General features: G+C 40.7%; 3 protein-coding genes across 3 annotated transcripts; 1 reads left to right on the plus strand and 2 right to left on the minus strand.

The window, feature by feature from the left end:
* Nucleotides 1–3,901: 3,901 nt before the first annotated feature.
* On the minus strand, nucleotides 3,902–9,287 carry LOC109625033 (isocitrate dehydrogenase [NADP], mitochondrial-like). Its single transcript, XM_020080040.2, has 11 exons — nucleotides 9,046–9,287; nucleotides 7,852–7,943; nucleotides 7,069–7,234; nucleotides 6,757–6,917; nucleotides 6,502–6,645; nucleotides 6,077–6,213; nucleotides 5,719–5,870; nucleotides 5,474–5,586; nucleotides 4,576–4,673; nucleotides 4,393–4,485; nucleotides 3,902–4,263 (listed from the first exon to the last, which is right to left on the minus strand). Exons 1-11 carry the CDS (start codon nucleotides 9,167–9,169, stop codon nucleotides 4,179–4,181), a joined length of 1,365 nt encoding a protein of 454 aa, XP_019935599.2. The 5' UTR covers nucleotides 9,170–9,287; the 3' UTR covers nucleotides 3,902–4,178.
* A 1,571-nt stretch (nucleotides 9,288–10,858) lies between these two features.
* Nucleotides 10,859–13,125, minus strand: tmed3 (transmembrane p24 trafficking protein 3). Its single transcript, XM_069520569.1, has 3 exons — nucleotides 12,982–13,125; nucleotides 12,289–12,534; nucleotides 10,859–11,865 (listed from the first exon to the last, which is right to left on the minus strand). Exons 1-3 carry the CDS (start codon nucleotides 13,123–13,125, stop codon nucleotides 11,632–11,634), a joined length of 624 nt encoding a protein of 207 aa, XP_069376670.1. The 3' UTR covers nucleotides 10,859–11,631.
* Nucleotides 13,126–14,744: 1,619 nt separating this feature from the next.
* Nucleotides 14,745–19,023, plus strand: LOC109625034 (retinol dehydrogenase 13). The gene is made up of 7 exons (XM_020080041.2): nucleotides 14,745–14,988; nucleotides 15,321–15,461; nucleotides 15,648–15,839; nucleotides 16,394–16,555; nucleotides 16,655–16,771; nucleotides 16,959–17,163; nucleotides 18,146–19,023. The coding sequence occupies exons 1-7, from the start codon at nucleotides 14,913–14,915 to the stop codon at nucleotides 18,240–18,242; spliced, it is 990 nt and encodes a 329-aa protein (XP_019935600.1). The 5' UTR covers nucleotides 14,745–14,912; the 3' UTR covers nucleotides 18,243–19,023.
* The last annotated feature ends 1,671 nt before the right edge of the window (nucleotides 19,024–20,694 follow it).

A 20,694-nucleotide genomic window follows, 5' to 3' on the forward strand; every position in this document is an offset into this window, starting at 1 on the left:
TCTAAACTTAATAATAAAAAGAAAATGAAAATAATACATGTTTTCACTATTTTTTACAAATGCATTAAAAACTGATGTTACTTTTTTCTTTTGGACATTTTATTTTCGTCAAAGGAGAGATGGGTGAGAGAGTAAAGGTGAATGACCTACAGTCAACAGACTTTATGTTGAAGTGGTTGAACAGTGAAAGTGTTCACTCTGAGTAAAAGGAAACATGACAGCTCACTTGGAGTTTAGTGAACAGCCTGTAAAAGACTGAGAGCAAGAGGGAAAAGACTCCCTGGTCTGATGAGATAAAAAAATGTAACTCATAGGCGAGAACTTCAAACTATGAAGAACACTGGAGTAGTGTTGGAAAAACCCTTCTCTACAGTGACACATGGTGGTGGCAGCCTCATGCTGCAGGAGGACAGAGACACTGGTCAGAATTATATAAAGGATGAATGCAGAAAGATAAAGATCATTCACATCTACAATGCAGAGTTAAGCTGCTGAATACTTTTGTAAAGAGAGGTTTAGTTTTTTAGTAAACTTTCTAATTTGTCACGAAGGGTTACTGAGGGCAGATTGATTCAAGTGTGCAGAGAGGAAAGGTGTCTCAATCTCTGAGGTCCAGATGGTCATGGTCCCAGGGAGATTTAGCCGATACTGACTGCCCCCACTTTTCCTACAGTACCACCACATTTAGTTTTTCAGTGAAATTCTTTCACAACACGGTGGAGTGACACCTAGAAGAGACATTCGTGTTTCCTTCTGGATCATTTCTAATCTAGAGATTTCAGAAATCTTCATCTGCTGCCAACAGGTTTTTGTTTTTAAATACTATGGTTTATGGTTTTGAACAGCTACAGGTTTTCCACCAGCAAATATTTAAGAGATGGTGATCAATCTCCATGCATTACCCATGGATGACAGTGAAAATGTGCTTCAAATGTACTAAAAAGGAAAAACTGAAATCTTGCAGTGATGTGCTTGACTCTTCTTGGATACAAAGTAACAAGGTTTGCAAACCTCTGGGCTTTGACATGGTTGATCTGATTTCTCTGCTGATCCTCTCTCTGTCAGGTTGGACGGGAACCATCGGTGGTCAGACATTTTCAGGTCAGTCCGGAGATCTTTGATTGGGCTCTTGTCTGGGTTGTTCTGCAGGATGTTTACAGACTCTCCTGCGTTATCTTGGCTGTGTGCTCCGGTCATTGTCCTGTTGTAGGTGAACTTCTGGTTCGTTCTGAGGTGCTGAGCGTTCTGCACCATGTTTTCAGTCTGTACTTTGCTGCTTTCAGATTTCCCTCTACCCTGAGCAGTCTCTGTCCATACTGCCACCATCAGGCGTCACTGGTTTCTATCAGACCTGAGAATTTAGTTTCTCACATATATGAAGGTCATGCAGATGCTTTTGTGTCTTTCACATATGAGATGCTTCCATCTGGCCCCTCTGTCCCCACAACCAGGTCCAGATCAGTGAGCTGCTGCAGTGTTTCCCCTCTGGTGCACACAGATCTGTGGCGCTCAGCCACAGTGACCATCAGCTTCGACATCATATCGTCTCCGATGGCTCAGGTTTACCTTCAGCCAGCTCCAGAAGAAACTTTTTTACATTTAAGTGATTGGCCACTGTGATATTAAGAACCTTGAGTGTAGCAGACCTCAACTGTCTCTGAGTTCTGCAGGCAGCTCCTGTGACCTCATGTCTTCATGATATTTACTCTGAATATTCACTGTCAGCCATGAGACCTTATATAGACCTTTCCACGTCCCATGCATCAGATGATTTTACCAAAGATCAAATCCAGTTAAGGTGTAGAAACATATCAAAGATGATCAAGACTCATGGAAGGAAGTAGAGCTAAATTCCAAAATACTTGTGTCAATGTGATATTTAGTTTCTTCTTTTTTATTATCTGAATATATTTATTGTTTATTTGTAATTCCATTTCTCCTCCTTAGATATATTTAGTTCTATGCAGTCAGCAGGTAGGAGGTTCATGTCTTCCCAGAAGACACACTTCACGCTGCAGGAACTTAACTGTGACTTTCAGGTCTTTCTGAAGTCTCCCCCTCCTCCAGTCTCTGAATGAGTCAGACAGGTGCTCTGCTTTGTGCATAGACTACACCTCCACATGAATCACCTCCCAGGACGTGATTGATCAATTTGCTCAGTGAGGTCTCCTCTACAGCTGTAGATAATATGAGGCTCTCTAGCACTTTGGGAAACCTTCCTTCATAAGGAAACTTTTAAAAAAGTAAGTGAGGCATAATCTAAATGCTAACTCTTTTATGTCAGAGGAAGCTTTTTTAATAAGTAGAGAGTGGGACGGGTATATTCTCTGGCTGTAAAGTGTAAAGTTAACGTTTGTCAGGACTTTTGAGAACCAAAATTAACAGGAGGAACAACAAGATATCAAATTAATATTGTTCCATCAGTGTTTTCATACTCACAGAGCCTACCTTCATCTCCAGATACATCTGATGAGACCCTTGTTCACATAACATACACTCACCGGCCACTTTGTTAGGCGCACCTGTTCAATTGCTTGTTAACACAAGTAGCTAATTAGGCAATCACATGGCAGCAACTCAGTGCATTTAGGCATCTAGACGTGATGAAGACGACTTGCTGAAGTTCAAACCGAGCATCAGAACGGGGAAGAAAAGGGATTAAAGTGACTTTTAACGTGGCATGGTTGTTGGTGCCAGACGGGCTGGTCTGAGTATTTCAAAAACCTTGAAGCAGATGGGCTACAGCAGCAGAAGACCTCACCGGGGGCCACTCCTGTCAGGTAAGAACAGGAAACTGAGGCTACAATTCTCACAGGCTCACCAAAATTGGACAATAGAAGATTGGAAAACGTTGCCTGGTCTGATGAGTCTCGATTTCAGCTGCGACATTCAGATGGTAGGGTCAGAATTTGGCGTAGACAACATGAAAGCATGGATCCATCCTTCCTTGTATCAACGGTTCAGGCTGGTGGGGGTGGTGTAATGGTGTGGGGGATATTTTCTTGGCACACTTTGAGACCCTTAGTACCAACTGAGCATCATTTAAACACCACGGCCTACCTGAGTATTGTTGCTGACCATGTCCATCCCTTTATGACCAGTGTACACATCTTCTGATGGACTAGCAAGGTGTACCTAATAAAGTGGCCGGTGAGTGTATATACTTTACTCTACTTTATTTACGTATTTGTTTTTATATGGGATAACCACAGACTGTATATAAAGGGGATAACACAATAAAAACCCAAGTAAGATGAACTCCCACACTGATGGAGGACCAGTTCAGACTCCCTCAGTATATCTGACATAGAGAAAACACTTAAAATGATGTGCAGGTTTAATTTAGTTCATCAGTTAATAGTTGTCTATGTCATGGTACAATGACCGTAGGCTTTCCATTACAACAACGTAGATGACAGACTGACTGTTGCTATGTCGACATCTGCTGGTGGAGGACTGTAGTTGCCTCTGAAGCAGACAGATTTTTCAGTTGTGACCTGGATGTATGATGCCCCCTACATGAACATGCAGCGCTGCACTGCTGGACAGAGGCTCATACAAGCAAACGCATCAAAGGAGTCCCTGTGACATAACGTCTAGTCTGGATGAGTTGTGGTTTTAACACTCATCACTGATCAAACCAATATTTCAGAGCTATTCTCCATCATTTAATAATACTCATTTAATATACTTATAATATATTTATGTCCCCATGATTTAAATCCCAAAGCCTCAATCTGCCTCACTGATGACTTTCCTTTGTGAATCATAGAGTTTGGTTGTTATCAGAGATTTTCTTCACTTAATCTAACCCGACACAAAATGATACTGTCACGTCTGTGCTGATAAGCGTTTTATGCTGCGTTGTCCAGATAACACAAACACACAACTCCACACACAATGCTTGTTAATGATTGATTATCAATCATTACTCTTTGTATTCATAAGGAAAGTGCAAAACATGGCATTATATTACATTAAAAGGCTGATATGTTCATTATAAGTTAACATTAGAACTAATACAATAAAATCATTCAATTTGTGCAGTAAAAAAGCAGCGATAAAGGCAGAGGAACAGTGATGTGTAAGTGAGCTATACAAATACACAAAGGCACAAAACTTGCTTCCTTTCAAGTTGGATACAAAGGTTTATACAAGTTTTAGGAAGTGTTTGTTTTTCATTTGCCCAGAGCTTTGTCCAGGTTGCTCTTAATCGCATCCAGGAAGTCTGATGTGTTGATGTAATGTTCATTCAGCTTGCAGCTGCAAAATCACAGAGCATGGGGTTAGATCAATAATAAATAGAATCAGTTTTATTCATGGGAGAGTGTGATAGACAGTGCATACAACACATAGATTGCAAGAGTGAGGGATTTGAATATGTACACTCACTTGGCCAAGCCATGGATGCAGCCTGCAAGGTCCTTGGTCATCAAACCATTTTCCACAGTTTCCACGCAGACTTTTTCTAATGTCTGGGAGAATCTGAGGAGTGACGATGCAGAGCGACAGATCAGTGTGTTGTAAAAATAATAAATACAGAGTGCGTAACATCTAACTAATCAGAAAACACACTTCATCAGATCAGGGTTTCCATCCAGTTTGCCTCTGTGCTCCAGTCCCCTGGTCCAAGCGAAGATGCTGGCGATGGGGTTGGTGCTGGTTGGTCTTCCCTGCAGAGCAACAACACAGTTAATGTCAGTTACTGGAAATTCATCATGTGAAGTGTCTGCTTCAGGATCTGCGCCATGGATTTGTAAAATGGACTCAGTGTGTAAAACAGGTGTAAAATGGTAAATTTGCGCCCCAATGGTTCCCATCCAACCTGACAGTAAATCAGCCCTCTGACTCCTCTTTCTCTCCCCCTCAGTCTCTCTCCCTCACTTGTTTGTGCCGTTTCACAGACACACACAGAAAGACAGCGACTTTGGACACATCTGTAAACTCTGGGTGAAAACACCATCATTTGGTCTTCGTGAACACAAAACAACGTACGTGTGTATTTGCGGGTTTTCACTTTAGCCAGCAAGCCATTGTTAGCAAAAACAGTTCTTAATAACTAATTACGCAGCATTTCACACAAACTAACACTGCAGTAAGACGTCCACAGAGAATGATTGGACAGTACTATGTGCACAACACATTTATTGACAGAATTGCTACAGCTTTCACTACTAGAGGAGCCATCTCTGATTTCAAATCTGGAGGTGGTGAAGTTCCTCTGACCCTCTGAAGCAAAAATATAATTAAGACGATAGCTTACTTTTTTTCCTTGTTCCACCTATCTCCACCTTGCATTTGACTAAAGCCCTTGTCCTCAAACTAATTCTAACCTTAAACCTGACACCAAATCTGAGCTCTGAATGAATCCACTGAAAAACTGGCTCAGGTCAAAGTGTGCAAACATTTCCAAGAATACACATGTGTACACACACAAATAAAACTCCAGGCAGAGTGACCTGATGACGCTCACCCTTTGGTGTTCACGGTAGTGCCTGGTGACGGTGCCGTGTGCAGCTTCCGCCTCGATGGTCTTACCGTCAGGACATACAAGCACTGACGCCATGAGACCCAGAGACCCAAAGCCTGACATGACACACAACAGACATGCTATTAGAGGAGCCCGAGCCCAAACACACAAATCACGAGATGTAGATTTTATCTTATTAATCTGACATTCACATAGAGAGCAGTTCATTCAAGTTCACGTGCACTTACCCTGAGCCAGAATGTCGGACTGCACGTCTCCGTCGTAATTCTTACAGGCCCAAACAAAACCTCCGGACGACTTCAGAACCTGAGCCACCATGTCATCGATGAGGCGGTGCTCGTACCAGATCTTCAGCTTGTCAAACTCAGGCTCATAATTCCTAAAGAACACAGAACAATAAAACATTTGATGGAGGCAGCTAAATTCAGTGGTTGTTAAAGGACCTATTATAATAAAACTAGAGACAGTGCAGTGTTTGTTGTGGCTTTGTTAGGCTTTGTTACGAGCCTGGTTAATAAAGTTCTCCCGGAGTGATGTGATAAAGCCGTCATGTGCACTAGGTCTGCTGGTTTGTTGATGTCCTACCTCTCAAAGATGTCCTGGAAGATGTCTTTGAAGCGGCCGTCGTAGGCCTTCAGTATGGTGTTCTTGGTGCTCATGTACAGAGGCCACCTCCTCTGGATGGCATACTGGAAGCAGCTGTGAGCGAATCCAGTGATGGACTGAGAAACATGAAGTCCAGAAAAAAATCACTTCACAGAACATTGAAATTAAACCTGTCAAGCGTCTGTTTTACACAAATCGAATTTATAAAAACAAATTCAGCCCCCACCTCTCATGATCAAATCTATAATGAAACCCCTAAACTCCCCACATGTCTACAGTTCAGAGACGTCCCCCAACCTCTCCTGCTTCTCACACACCGTTTGACCTGCTGGCTGTGAAGTTACACATTAATTGTCTATGAAATAGACAAGAGTAAATATATCTATGACGAAACTCATTTTTACCTCATCAGTGTTGTACATTCCCATCCCACAGCCCCCAGCAGGAAAGTCGTACACCTCCCACTCCTTCTTCTGGCTCCCATCAGCTGGAGAAAACACCATCTTGAACTTGCCTGGCTGGTTAACAACGAAGTCTGTGGCTCTGTACTGAGAAATTTAAAATCACACCCAGTATGTAAGTTGGTTTTATTGCCAGTTTCAATGCCTGTTCTGAGAAAAGCAAAAAACACATTAACATTTTGTCTTTCTTTTTTTTACCTGATCGCCAAAAGCATGTCTGCCGATTGTTATGGGCAGCGTCCAACCAGGAACAAGACGGGGAATATTTTTACAAAGGATTGGTTCACGGAAAACTGTGCCACCCAAGATGTTCCTGATGGTTCCATTTGGACTCTTCCACATCTTCTTTAGCTTAAACTCTGGAAAAATATAGATATTACCAGCTTGTTATTATTAATGATTTCACTAAACTACAAACATTTCTACTGGTGGAAAAAGAAGTGCGTCGTAATGCCAAACATCTGAAAAAGACTAGAAACTTTCTGATTGAGCACACTGAGTGTCACTCACCCTCAACCCTGGCCTCATCGGGAGTGATGGTGGCACACTTGACGGCCACGTGGTATTTTTGAGTGGCCAGTGCAGAGTCTATGGTGACCTGGTCATCAGTCTGGTCTCTGTAGGGAAGACCCAGGTCAAAGTACTTCAGCTCCACATCCACGTTTGGCAGGATGAGCTGTATAAGCACAAGATGCTGATGTGTTATTTGTCTAAGGACAACACACACATGCCCACGCGCACACGCCCACGCACACACAGGGAAACAAAAGTCTTGTTTTATTGAGATCCTGTTTGTCTTTATTTATTCCAACATTTATCGTCTTCACTCTGGCAGCTAAAACACGTTTCTAATGTTGAGCATGTTTGTTTAGAAGTTTGTGCTTAATGGTTGATTTTATATTCATATTTTATACATTTTCAAATGAATAGGATCACATGCAAGTTCTGCCTCAACTTTCTCCAAACCTACTTGCCTTACAAAGCTTATACATGCAGCTGCAGTCTTCATTTACGCTTTAAAATACTTTGGTCTATTAATGTTTGACTCTGTGTGTGTGCCAAAATGTTTGGTTCAGGAGATATTTGCCTCTAAAGTCAAGGGCTTTACAGCTTTTAGAGATTTCATCAGTGTGTCATGTGACTGCTTTTTAGGAGATGAGATAAGTGCTCCCGAGTGCACACGTGTATCTCAATAAGAACACGTTGTAGCCACACGACTCTTCTGTCTGTAAATGTGCTCTGGAGCCAAGAAGCTTCCTCATAATCGAAGGCCTTCTGTTGCGTGCAGTCTACCTTCTCTTTGATGAACTCCCATATGATGCGAGTCATCTCGTCTCCGTCCATCTCCACCACCGGCTGCTCCACCTTGATGCGCTTTGTTGCATCTGAAAAAATTCATTCGTATTAACTTTCACAGTTTACAGCAGCAGAGGGTGAAGATACAGGGATACAGTTTGTTTATCAACGTGTCACAGTTTATCTACTAAAAATAAATGTAGCAGGACACACATTTTCATACCGTCATAGTTTGCATGATTTCATTACAAATTAAACCAACGTTTAAAAAAATTACTTGAATATTAAAATGACATGTCACAATAATAATACATTTTTCTTAATGGTACTTCTCTAAGCACCCATGGTAAATTTACAATCATCAAACACAGGAATAATTAAAGTAGATGTATGTTATTAGTCATATTACAGAGCTACCAACTCCTTATTCTAGTACAGTGGATTTCCTTGCCACCTGTTATCATTGCTTGAAACACCTTTTACATTAACGCCTTTTCATGCCTGATTTTTAACTGGTTTTAACGCATGACAGATATCAGATTTTTTAAATTGTTTTGTTCTGTGTTGTTTTATCCCCATGTGTTTTGTAAGGCACTTTAGGTAAGTGCTACAGAAATGAAGCTTTGTTATCATTATTATTATTATTATTATTATTCTCATGCAGCAGAAGTGAATATGTTACCAATGATTCGAATTACTTCTTGGTTCTGATGTGAAACAGTGACACAGTCAGACAGAGTTCAGTGCTGACACACACTGTCTGACTTGGGATTATATGAGCTGTGATACCAGTTATTACCTGTCACACCTTTTCACAGCACCTTCACAGCACGTGTTGTCGGGCACAGTGCCTGACAACACGTGAACACAGTCTGATCCTGTTAGAGTTAGAACTTCACTGAGTGACTTTATGATGTAAAACATGCAACAAGTTTCTGATGGGAATCAGTTCTTTACATCAATGCCTCCTCTGTCACATGTCCGATTTATACAACTTTAACTTTATACAACAGCGTGTTTTTCGTTGGTTCCTTACAAACACATGTTTCTGTTGATGTGTGTTTGGATATCGAACACATCGCTGTCTCAGTGTGTCACACACTGTGTACCACACATTCATACTACAGCTGTACACACGCAGAGCATTTCTTCTATCTGTCATCTATCTGGATAAGAGTCTATCCGACTTACAGCTCCTCTGCTGCGGTCTGTGGAGGCGGGCGACGGCCGGTGACACCACCGCGGGGTTCAGAGTGAGTCCAGCGGCGGCGGCGCCTCTGGACGCGGTGGTCAGAGCCTTCAGGAATCCCGCCATGTTCACCTGGGCTGGTTCGTCAATGGATGAAGCCGAGGATCGACCGGAAGAGCCCGCTTACCTGGTGACGCTGCACCCGCTCACCAATGGACTCCTCACACGTCAGCGGGCTTCGCTGTGATTGGTCAGAAAAGCCGGTTCCGGTCCAATCAGAGGGACGTAAGGTGCGTTCAAGTTCACTTCAGCATTTGATTGACACTTCCTGATTCACAGACTGTCTGCTCCACTGTCTCACTGCTGGGGGCTGTCACCACCACAACAACAACAACAACAACAACAACAACAACAATCATAGTAATTGATATCATAATTACAGCTGTATTTCTTTAGCACCCTTGATAAAAAGAAAATGGAGCTCAAAGTGCTTTACATACAATATAGATGAAAATAAAAAATATGTTAGAATGTAATTCATAATACAACATATTTTAAGAAACACGCTCTTAAACATGTTAAGATGACATTTAAAATAAACAGAAATAACAAAAAGAGAATCAAATAGAAATGAACTTAAAAAATGCTTTAAAGGTCCAGTGTGTAAGATTTAGGTGAAAGGGAACTATTGGCAGAAATTTAATGTAGAATAATCCTCATGAGGTTTTCACTAGTTTGTTTCATCTAAATTGTATGAATTGTAGTTTTCTTTACCCCAGAAAAGGCCCTGTATACTTTATATTTACATGGTGGGGGTCCTCTCTATGGAGGCCGCCATGTTTTTTACATTAGTCCAGACTGAACAAACTAAACACCTTTTGAGTTTTTATGACAACTGAAGCTTCCACAGGTTCTCTTTCATGTTTGGAAGGAGAGGGTGAGGTGAGGGGTGTTCAGCTGCAACATGTAAGTTCAACACTAGATATCACAAAATTCTACACACTGTACCTTTAAAACAAAAGAAATTATAATAAAAAAAATTAAGAGCGCAGGAGTTGAAAGAAATGTTTTGAGTTGTCTGTTAGACATTCACTGAACTGGCTTCTCTAGCAACAGACTGTTCCACAACTTTTGCATTTCTTGTATGAAAGGTACTATACAAATAATACACTTTATTTATATCGCACTTTTCTTAACAATGATACAAAGGGCTTTACAGGAAGAACCAGTGACAATAAAACAATAAACAAGAGCAGAGACAATAGAGCGATAAAATAGATAGAATTGTAGATAAATAGCTTTATCTTTAAATAGCTTTAAAAATGTCTAACTAGACAAATACTTGTACCTGTGCTGTTAAAACTGACTTTTGTTCTCATTGAAAACATTTAAAACACATGTCGAGCTTTAATCAAGGGTGCAGATACTTTTTTGATACATTTTTTTTATCTGCATTACTGCACCTTCTCTGAATAAGATTGTATTTATACTTTACATGAAAATTCTTTTAATGATTTTTCTCTCTTATAAGTTTTACTTTAGTACTTTATATGGGAATATGTTGTTAATCAAGGCCTGATATTGCACTGTAATATGTAATTAATCTAAGAGAGCTGAAATCAACCAAGGCTGCCCAATCATCTAATTCTACACAAACACACAAACGTGTTCTTATTGAAAAGTTTTAAACTAAAGTAAATTGTGATGTGAACATATCTGAACTGATACACACAGTGGCAGGAAATACAACCAATGTAGAAAATCCAAATCATAACCTGGCAATGTTGAGAAATTCTTCCGACAGTTCAGCTCTTATAACTTCCCATTAGATTTTATTGAAATGTTTTGACACGTTCCACATACAACATACAGACAATAAAGACATGGGGACTGAAAACATATTTATGGGGGAGAACAAAAGAATCTGTAAAGGTAGGTCACCTCGAAAGCATGAAACCAATTCAATCAGTAACTACAAGATGGCACATACGCTAACAGACAAATTAAAGCAGTAAACTTTCAAGTAGGAAAAATGAAATCCTTTATGATTTCTTAAGGCACTTTCCCAGAGACAGACCAGGATGTGAGGGAGATGGAGCTCCTACAATGTAACAACAGCAACAATTCTATACACATAAATTAATAACAAACAAAATACAGACAATTAAACTAACATTCAAAAACAAACAACCCTTCTTTGGTCTCTAACAGTGTTCCACAGCTTTCTAATTGCTGGGTATCATAATGAAAATCCATAACAGATCCTGATTACTAACTGTTCCTGTAAATCAAAACACATGACTCCTGTAAAATATAGTAAAACATCTGTGCAAGGTTGAAGGATGTCGGTCTCATTTTAAACACAAGTGTGAGCTGTGTTTCTTTTGAACACAACCATTTCAGAACTTAACAACATGGACATGAGGAAGGCACAATTCACAATTTTGATACTGGGTAAACAGTAAGAAACAGGTAAACTCCTTGAACTATCTCTTTAGCAAAGGGTTTTCTGAAATTACAGGAACATGTGCACTAATTCCCAGATGAACTTTTACATTCACACCACAGAGTTTACAAGATGACAGGTTCTAAGTGGCAGCAGCGACAGAGCCTTTCTTCTCAACGAAGAAGCTTCTCAGCAACATGACTTGACCAATGCCGATGACGAACAGCAGGACGGTTTCTCCGATGGACCAGTAGGTCACTCGCTCGAGCAGGTGCTCTGCTTTCATGCGATCGTGTGCCTCTCTCAGCCTGTACCACGTCTGCGAGTCAGCCACCACCTTGAGGACCTCATGGATGGAGACGCAAGATGACTCCAGCTGAAAGTAGAAACGCCAACACAGATAAATCGAGAGCATGGAAATGACCTGGGTCAGACATATGCAAACACTGGTATAAATTCTCATGGCTGCTCCTGAACAGCAAGTATGTAGTCATCTGGTTTGGTTATCGTGTGACTTAAAAAACTAATATTAAAGTTCCAGTGTAAGATTTCGGTGAAAGGGATCTATTGGCACAAATTTAATATAAAATAATCCCAGCGAGTGTGTAATCATCTTAATCATCTAAATTGTACTAATTGTTGTTTTCTTTACCCTAGAATGGGCCCTTTGTATTTAAATACTCCATATGTACAGTAGTCCAAACTGGACAAACTAAACACCTTTTGAGTTTTTATAACTGAAGGCTACAGGTTCTCTTTTTAGGTGTACAAGTCATCTTAAATCACTCCTCAGACTTACCTGGGTCAGCGCTGTGTTTCTGTTCATGTTCGGCATGAGAGGCTCCTCGTCTCCGTGGCGGAAATCCAGGTACACAGTCTTATAGGTAAAAGAGGAGAACTCATTGCTGAAGCAGACCTTGTAGACTCCCTTCATGGCCGTGGTGTGAGAGAAGCTGTCGTACTGCTTCTTCTTTTCATTGTACAGCACGTTGTTCTGAGGGTCTGTGACGAAGCAGTCCACATCATAGTTGCCCCCTGCAATGACCTCAAAGAAGAGAAAGGCACCAAACCCGAATTAGAAACACACACATGCACGACAGGTCATTGGCATGATAGTGCTGTTTTAAAGACACATGTGGAGGACTGTGTAGTGCAATAGACCAGTTGGGTAAGTCTGGGTAGAATAGAATGTCTTTATTATCCTTGTACAACAACATTTTCTTTGCATTTGTAAAATGTAACAATATATAAACAAAGGCAAGTAATACGATTGTATATATATATATATATATATATATACAATCGTATTACTTGCTGGTTAGGCTGGTAAAATAGTGCATTGTGATAAAATGCAACATAGTAAAGAGCAGATGCAACACTAAAACCATACACGTTTCTTCATCTACAACAACAGGAAACCACAAACGTGCCAGCAGGATAACAACTGTTCGTGGCCACAGGTGGTGCAGCCTCCTGTCTCACGGTAACTTACCTGGAAGTCTATGTCAAACTTCGTGTCTTTCTCCAGCTCTTCGTAGAAACACTGCTTGTCGTTGTCAGGCAGCTCAAACGTCAGCTCGGTGCCGAACACCACGAACACATGGAGCAGAACACAGCTCAGACCCAGGGTCAGCATGGTGACAGCACCGGGCAGAGAGCGCACAGAGCCGGGGACAGAGAGCACACAGAGCCGGGGACAGAACACACAGAACCGGCGACAGAGAGCACACAGAGTCGGGGACAGAGAGCACAGCACCAGGGAAAGACAGCACTCAGAGCCGGGGACAGAACACACAGAGCCGGGGACAGAACACACAGAGCCGGGGACAGAGAGCACCCAGAGCCGGGGAGATAACGCACAGAGCCGGGGACGGAGAGCACCCAGAGCCGGGGAGATAACGCACAGAGCCGGGGACGGAGAGCTCTCAGGACCGGGGAAACTCACCCAGCTCCACTGTTTTTTTTCCTCTGACGTGGCACGAGCTCGAAACACTTCCGGTTCAGGTTTGTTTACTTTAGAAATAGTCGAACATGATCCAGCTGTTCCCAAAAGAGGAAGAGGAAACTCTTTAATATGAGTGAAAATACTTTCAAACCAATGAAAACACTTATTTTAACCAACCATAGTTGGATTCAACCTTTTTATATACAGTCTATGATCTGAACCTGTCTGAACCACTGGCTGCCATCACTCATTCACTGTTTGAGCCCTAATACCTAATAAATTAGGATTTATGCTTTATTTTCAGATGATCCACCACAACACGAATGAGAAAGAGAAACGACTTTAACAACACTGTAATATTTTAAGTTTGTCACAATTGAAGTGAAACAAGTTCAAGCAAACAATAATTCAAAAGGGAACTGTTATGTTATGTATTTTAAGTCAAGCATTAGCAAAAAAATGTCTCATTTATTGCAACCTGTGAAATTATCTGCTGAATTGTAATGTCATGACTGGAATTTTGGTACCCAAGGGAATTTAAATTAGATAGATACAATCAGTGGAATCAAAAATATAGTACAAGTATAAATTACAAGTATCCAAGATACAAACTATGAAAAATAGACCTACAGTACTTGAGTAAATGTAGTTTCAACTACTTTCAGTAGATTTCAGTTTTATAATAATAATAACAACAATAATAATAGTACCATAATTATTATTATTGCTGTTGTTATTTTAGAATAGAATAGAATAGAATGCCTTTATTGTCACTATACACATGTACAATGAGATTTAAAAACCACTCCAATAACAGTGAAACCGGTGTAAAGATATATACAATATAAACATATGACATAAAGTAAGGTTAGGTAACAGTGCAAAAAAGAGGTAAGGTGCATGGTCTTGAGGAATATGTACATTTACAGTAAATATGTATATTGCACGTTATGGTATGGATATTACACATTGTGAGGTATTGCATTGCACAGTAGGTATTGCTATAAAACACCACCACATGAACCAGTGCATGTGTGATTTCTTTGCTTACGTCTCGTCACTCAGCCCATGAGGCCTCCTGCCAGCAGAGAATCACAGCAGATGAGTCACTGAGCTGCTTTAATTGACCTTTCTATTCTTCGTTTGTTTAACAGGCTCCTGTAGAACCTCCTCTGTTCTTCTTAGGGCTGCAAAACAGATTCAAACCTGTGTCAGAGAGCCTGACATTGACGCACGATGCCGAAATAACTTTTCACTGTCTATCAGCAGAGCAGCAATTTTACGCCGTGTCCTAAATCCGTTGCTATGACAACAACCTCTTATTCTGAAATCCCCCCCCTTTCGTCACTTCCGCTCGGCTGTGATGTAAACTCATCAACGGGGAAGCAGCTCGAGGAAAACGCCAGGTCAGAGTGAACCGGTTTCTATCTCAAGTTTCCAGCGTGGAGTGAAGCTGGCTGTGCTGGACGGGCTGAAACATGCAGAACTACAGAGAGGCCGTGAAGGAGTTTGTGGACAACCACACGTTCGGTCTCACGTTTGCTGTCATTGCAGGTGAGAGGAACATTTCATTTTAAGAGGGTGTGAGCTGTGGAAGTGGTTTTTGTCTACTCATTCCTAGATCTAACTAGCTAGAGAAATAAACTATGTCTGCTAACAATGGAGACCTGGTGGATCAAAACTAACCAAACCACCACACAGACAGACTGGGTCTGATTCAGGTCCAAAGAGTCCTGTCATGACAGAGCATCTCAATACTGTTGTCACATCTGCACATGGAAAAGTTTCAAATGAACCACAATGAGACGACTAGAGTTGTCTACACTACATGTGATGTAAGTGTTAAAGTGTTTTTAACAGTGTCATTAACATCTGTTTTCCTCCAGCTGCTGGCGCGCTGACCTTCCGTAGATGGATGGCTGGCAGAGTTTGCCGTAGCAAGGTCAGGCTGGATGGGAAAACAGTCCTGATCACAGGAGCCAACACTGGCATTGGGAAGGAGACGGCCGTGGACATGGCCCAGAGAGGTGAGACCTTCAAACGTGTTTATTCTCTGTCTCAAAGTGCTCTTTGTGTGCGAAACTCTGTCATTAACCTTAAAGTAGCAGCGTATTTACATTAGCTGACTGATATCACGACCAATGCTTCAACACTAGTTGCACGATTACTAATTAAATCTAAACATGCACACTGTCGTTTTTATTTCCGTCAAGGGGCCAGAGTTATCCTCGCCTGCAGGGACATGACCCGAGCATGCATTGCTGCCGATGACATCCGGCAGAAGAGTGGCAACGGCAATGTGGTGGTAAAGAAACTGGACCTGAGTTCACTGCAGTCCATCAGAGACCTGGCCAAAGATGTAGAGGAGAACGAGGAACACTTGGACATCCTCATCAACAATGCAGGTATTTTCCATCTGTCACTGCAGGATCAATAAAGACGAACAAACATGCAGAGATGCAGATGAAATAGGCCTTATACCCCTCAAGGCAAGGCGGTGCAATTTTATTCATAAAGCAACTGCCATACGCAGAGTCACAAGTGCTGAGGGGTGAAGAGCACAAACTAACTAAGAGACACAAGGGCAAATAGAATCTCTGCAGATATATAATCTAAAATGAGTCTGTGAAAGACATATCAGTATCAGCATTTGTAAACATGAATACTTTTATTTTACAGAGTACATAATGCAGAAGAACACTTTGGATGTTGGAAGTTGCGTAGTTTGTCCATAATGAATTGTAGATTTTATTATTATTATTTTGTTTATTAGATGTTTACAATGATCAATACAATGTTTGCAATGCAGAGCAGATGTGCATTGATGTAAACATTTTACTTGAAAAATTATGTTAATTGTCTTATTTCAATTCTTTATATTGAAATAAGACAATAAGTGTTTTCTTTTTTTTGTAATTACTTATTTGTACTATCCTGCCTGTGTTTTATTTTCTTTTAGGTATCATGATGTGTCCGCAATGGAAGACCGAGGATGGCTTTGAAATGCAGTTTGGTGTCAACCACCTGGGTCATTTCCTCCTCACCAACTGTCTCCTCGACTTGCTGAAGAAGTCGGCTCCAAGTCGTGTTGTTATCGTCTCCAGCTTGGCACATGAGAAAGGTGAAGGCACTATATATATATGGATAGCATCATTGTTCAAATATATCTGTAATATTTTACTCTTGACTTTCAATTTATGCATTGGTTTGTTTCTCATAGGTCATATAAACTTTGATGACATTAACCTGGATAAAGACTATGAACCTAAGAAGAGCTACCGCCAAAGTAAACTGGCCAATGTGCTCTTCTGCAGAGAGCTGGCTGCAAGACTGCAAGGTATTGTATGATGCACACTATGTACTGTTAATAAAATGTTGTCAAAAGGTGTTGTTATAATGCATGTTATTATCAACCAGATAATTTAAAATAAAATAATCAAGAAGGAAAATCTCAAATCCACATTGTCCCTCTCATAGTTTCATGTATTGTCACTAACACGTGATCTGATGGATCCTTTCATCAGGCACTGGAGTGACGGTGTACAGCCTTCATCCCGGGGTCATCCGCACAGAGTTAGGCCGCCACATTTTACCCACTTTTTCACTCTTGGTGAGGATCATCGCAAAACCAATAACGATGCTGCTCAAAAATCCATGGGAAGGAGCCCAGACCACCATCTACTGCGCTGTGGACGAGAGCCTGGCAAATGTCAGCGGCCTCTACTACAGGTAAGTACATCTACCAAAAATCTCACATGACTGCACAGACTCAAGTTGCTGAAAATATTTCTCGGATTAAAGTCCCCGTCTCTATGACAGATTTCCGTCAGTGATATTTCAGACAGGCCATGTGATCAGTGTAGTTATGAAAATTAGATTTGAACTTTAATGGACAAAAAACCGAGAATCGTCTCATCAGAATAGAATCCATTTCTTTCTCATGATTTGTTGCTCAGGTTTTTCGTCTCATGTCGCGTTGTACACTTGTGATGTCAATAGGGAGCAGTAATTAGCATCTAATTTACCAGGGTCCAGAGTTAGTGGGCATCATAGCCTTTATATAAAATAGATTTATTTTCTGGGTCTGGAAAGTGAAGCCAATGAGGAAATGCCTGAAACCTTTGTTATCTTAGATGACCAGCAGAGGGCTTGTTGCAAAAAGAAGTTTGTCTACATCACACTCGATAAGTGAACATTTTCAAAAGCCGTTTTCAGACATGTCCTGAGAAGGAACTCGGACTGTTTCTGCAGTTTGCCTTTCACACATGCCCAAGGCAGTGCGGGGTTCTGTGCCCAGTCACATTCACGACCACGACAAATAATCTGCAGGATTCAGCCGAGGGGTGGTGCAGCAGACAGTGGTAGGATGTAAGGCTGCTTTTTCACCTGGAGATATTTATATTCTTCTATTCTTTCTAAGTTGTTGCGTCTGTCGCGTGTTAGACATGTCATCACACCCCCCTCACTCATTTCGGCTTCTGCGGTAAATCGAATTCTGCTGACTTTCTGCTCTCTTGATACTTAGGGGGCCGGGACAACATTGTAGAGTAACACAAAAGTAACTCACCGCAGAGAGTAGATGATATCAACCCCACTGAACTTGGTTTTATGGCTAATAAAAGATTTATTGCGCAAATTTCTGTTGATTTATTGGCAATGAATCACTGACTTTTGGAGATCATGTCCTCCTCTTATTTCTCCCACCATACAGTGACTGTGCTCCCAAAACACCGGCGCCACAGGCCCTGGATGACGCTGCAGCCAAAAAGCTGTGGGACCTCAGTGCTTCTATGGTCGGTCTGATGTAAACATCATCAGCCTGCACTGCTTTTATAACCTACCAGCCCTTTTTACATATTCATTTTACTATCTATTCTGCATTATAGGGCATTGCAATAACTCTTGAACTATTTGCTGATGAGTATAAAATGCACACTTTATTTATTCTCCTGATTTACATTTTTCATTCCAGTATATATATACTGAATAGATTGTACTTGTTTTTTTAATCTTAGATCTTAGCTGATGGTTTGAATTTAAATGAGTAATTCCTGTTACACAGTTAAACTCCAGCATGTTTTGAATCGGAATGCTAAAATGGTCATGGCAAAACAAATTCTTCTTATATTATTCTTATATTTTTCTAACCATATGGTTAGTGCTGCAGACTCCAGGAGACGTTCAAGGCATCAAACTACTGCGTTTATTAATGACATCTAACAATAATTGCCAACATACAGATGATTGTACAGTTTCTGTTACATCCTCACTGCAGAGACACAGACACTAAACATGGAAAGCAATAAAAGAATTTCCCTAAAAACCTAAATGTAAGAAGGTATCCAGGTTTAAGAGGAAGACTTTGCTGAGATGTGGAAGTGAGCTCAGGTGGCAGCGGTGGTGACAAGGGTATTGTACTTTAGAGGAGAGAAGATCCTCATGTGTAGGGAGACAGTAGATCCAGTAGACTCGGTGTTACAGTGTGTGTGTGTGTGTGTGTGTTCTTTATATATGCCTGTAGTGACAAAGTGTGCAACAGGTTAAAACAGTAATGCGGTGCTCTTGAAATAAAAGTCTGATTAAAAGAGATTTCTTCTGGGTATTATTATTATAATAATTATTGTTATTATCGTATGACATATATGGTACAAATACTGCAAATGAGAAATAATATCCAAAACAACTGATTGTTGGTCAGACCCACTTCACCACATGCAGGTTATCAGAACAGGAGTAGATGTGTTGTAAATGTTGAATGCAGCCCCATCTTGTCATTTTCTGCCCCATCTTGTCATTTTCTTATGATATAGGAAAACAGAGGACAGTCTGCTAGAGCTTCTTATTGGAGGCTCTGTTATTTATGAGAGTTTTCCCAGAGCTCTTTTAAATGAAAGCCAGATGAAAAAGTAAATCGGTTGAAATCACTCATTCATTAGAAATAGCAAAGTCTTCTTAAAATAATGCTTTATGGTAGCACAGGTGCCCTGCATACGGAGGCCGAGCTCTCCTCGACAGCAGGTTTGGATCTGACCTGGTCCTTGCTGCATGTCCTCCCCGCTCTCTGTCACCTTTTAACACTTAGAAATAAAGTTCAAACATCCGAAATATATCTAAAAAAAAAAACATATATATGGTTGGTTTTTAAAACGTATACATTTATGCAGCACTTTTCAAAATGCAGGAGACAATGGATGAACCATCTAATTGAAAGCTATTTTTAGAAAAATGTCAAAGCTTTATGTTTATTGGTGTGAAAAAATCTGGTGGTGTGCACGATATTGAAAGTCACTCACCTAAATTGTGTGTTCCAGCTGGTCCTCAGTGTACAGTTAATGGATTACATTAGTCATGCTGTGTCATGTCAGGCTGTCAGTTCACTTTGACTCTGCTGGTTTCTGTACAGTCAAACCAGTTTATGTCCTTTCTGGTGAAATGCATCCTTTTGCCTGAAGCAGCACCTGATAAATAAATCTGTAATGTTGCTTTCTGTCATATGTTTGGTAAATATGACTTTTAACCAGGTGTGTTAACAGCTGCCTGAAGGAAATGAATCTTTTTCTTGCATTTTATGAAACAGAATATTACATTTTAAAGTTATAAGTAATTCAGGCCTTGGATTTAACTTAATTTGTCTAGAGCTGAATCACTGTTTAGAAAAATAATTATAGACAAATCTTTCAAGATTATAATGTAAACTACATATTAGAGCAGTACATTTCTATCTTTTAAAAAGCTCTGATATTATTAACATCTTTAAAAAAAGCAATGAATCACAGTTCTAGTCAACCAGTCAGAAATAATTAATGCTTTAAAAGTACAACTAACAAAACAGACTGAATGACAGAAAAGTCCAGAGGCTGAATGACTCAGCCGTTGTCTCTGTAGGTAATGTCATGCACATGCCCTTATCAGTTCTCCGTCCAACGGATACACAATCTATAGCTGGGCTGGAAAAGTGATAAGGAGATGTGAGCGACAACAGAACCACAGCTACTTTTTCATCTCTGTCCAGCTGTGACGAAGAACCTGTTAGTGTATAAAAAGTTCCCAGTGAGGGCCGAGTGAATCGGCCTTCCTCTTCTTCAAAGTCCTTGCCCTGAGAGCTGAGATCCAGAGGTCGGAGCAGATGAGGTCTGTTGTTTCATTCCCATCATTCAGCCACAGCGAAGGTGAATCTGTCAGAAGCAGAGAAGGTTCCTGTCTGTCTCTTTCTACCATCTCTGCAGGCTGAAAACCACCTGGATCTCTACTCAGCGACGA

Source organism: Paralichthys olivaceus, chromosome 1, assembly GCF_024713975.1.
Source record: "Paralichthys olivaceus isolate ysfri-2021 chromosome 1, ASM2471397v2, whole genome shotgun sequence".
NCBI lineage: Eukaryota > Metazoa > Chordata > Actinopteri > Pleuronectiformes > Paralichthyidae > Paralichthys > Paralichthys olivaceus.

What these genes read in the sequence shown, in the direction of transcription:
- LOC109625033 (XM_020080040.2), bottom strand. Translation starts at nt 9,169, where the DNA reads ATGGCGGGATTCCTGAAGGCTCTGACCACCGCGTCCAGAGGCGCCGCC. An exon ending in GAATGTACAACACTGATGAG is followed by an intron (nt 6,214 to 6,501) that starts GTAAAAATGAGT and finishes CATGTTTCTCAG; the next exon opens with TCCATCACTGGATTCGCTCA. An exon ending in TGCATCCATGGCTTGGCCAA is followed by an intron (nt 4,264 to 4,392) that starts GTGAGTGTACAT and finishes GTGATTTTGCAG; the next exon opens with CTGCAAGCTGAATGAACATT.
- tmed3 (XM_069520569.1), bottom strand. Translation starts at nt 13,125, where the DNA reads ATGCTGACCCTGGGTCTGAGCTGTGTTCTGCTCCATGTGTTCGTGGTG. An exon ending in AGTTTGACATAGACTTCCAG is followed by an intron (nt 12,535 to 12,981) that starts GTAAGTTACCGT and finishes CTCTTCTTTGAG; the next exon opens with GTCATTGCAGGGGGCAACTA. An exon ending in GAAACACAGCGCTGACCCAG is followed by an intron (nt 11,866 to 12,288) that starts GTAAGTCTGAGG and finishes TTCTACTTTCAG; the next exon opens with CTGGAGTCATCTTGCGTCTC.
- LOC109625034 (XM_020080041.2), top strand. Translation starts at nt 14,913, where the DNA reads ATGCAGAACTACAGAGAGGCCGTGAAGGAGTTTGTGGACAACCACACG. An exon ending in CGTGGACATGGCCCAGAGAG is followed by an intron (nt 15,462 to 15,647) that starts GTGAGACCTTCA and finishes ATTTCCGTCAAG; the next exon opens with GGGCCAGAGTTATCCTCGCC. An exon ending in GCTGGCTGCAAGACTGCAAG is followed by an intron (nt 16,772 to 16,958) that starts GTATTGTATGAT and finishes TCCTTTCATCAG; the next exon opens with GCACTGGAGTGACGGTGTAC.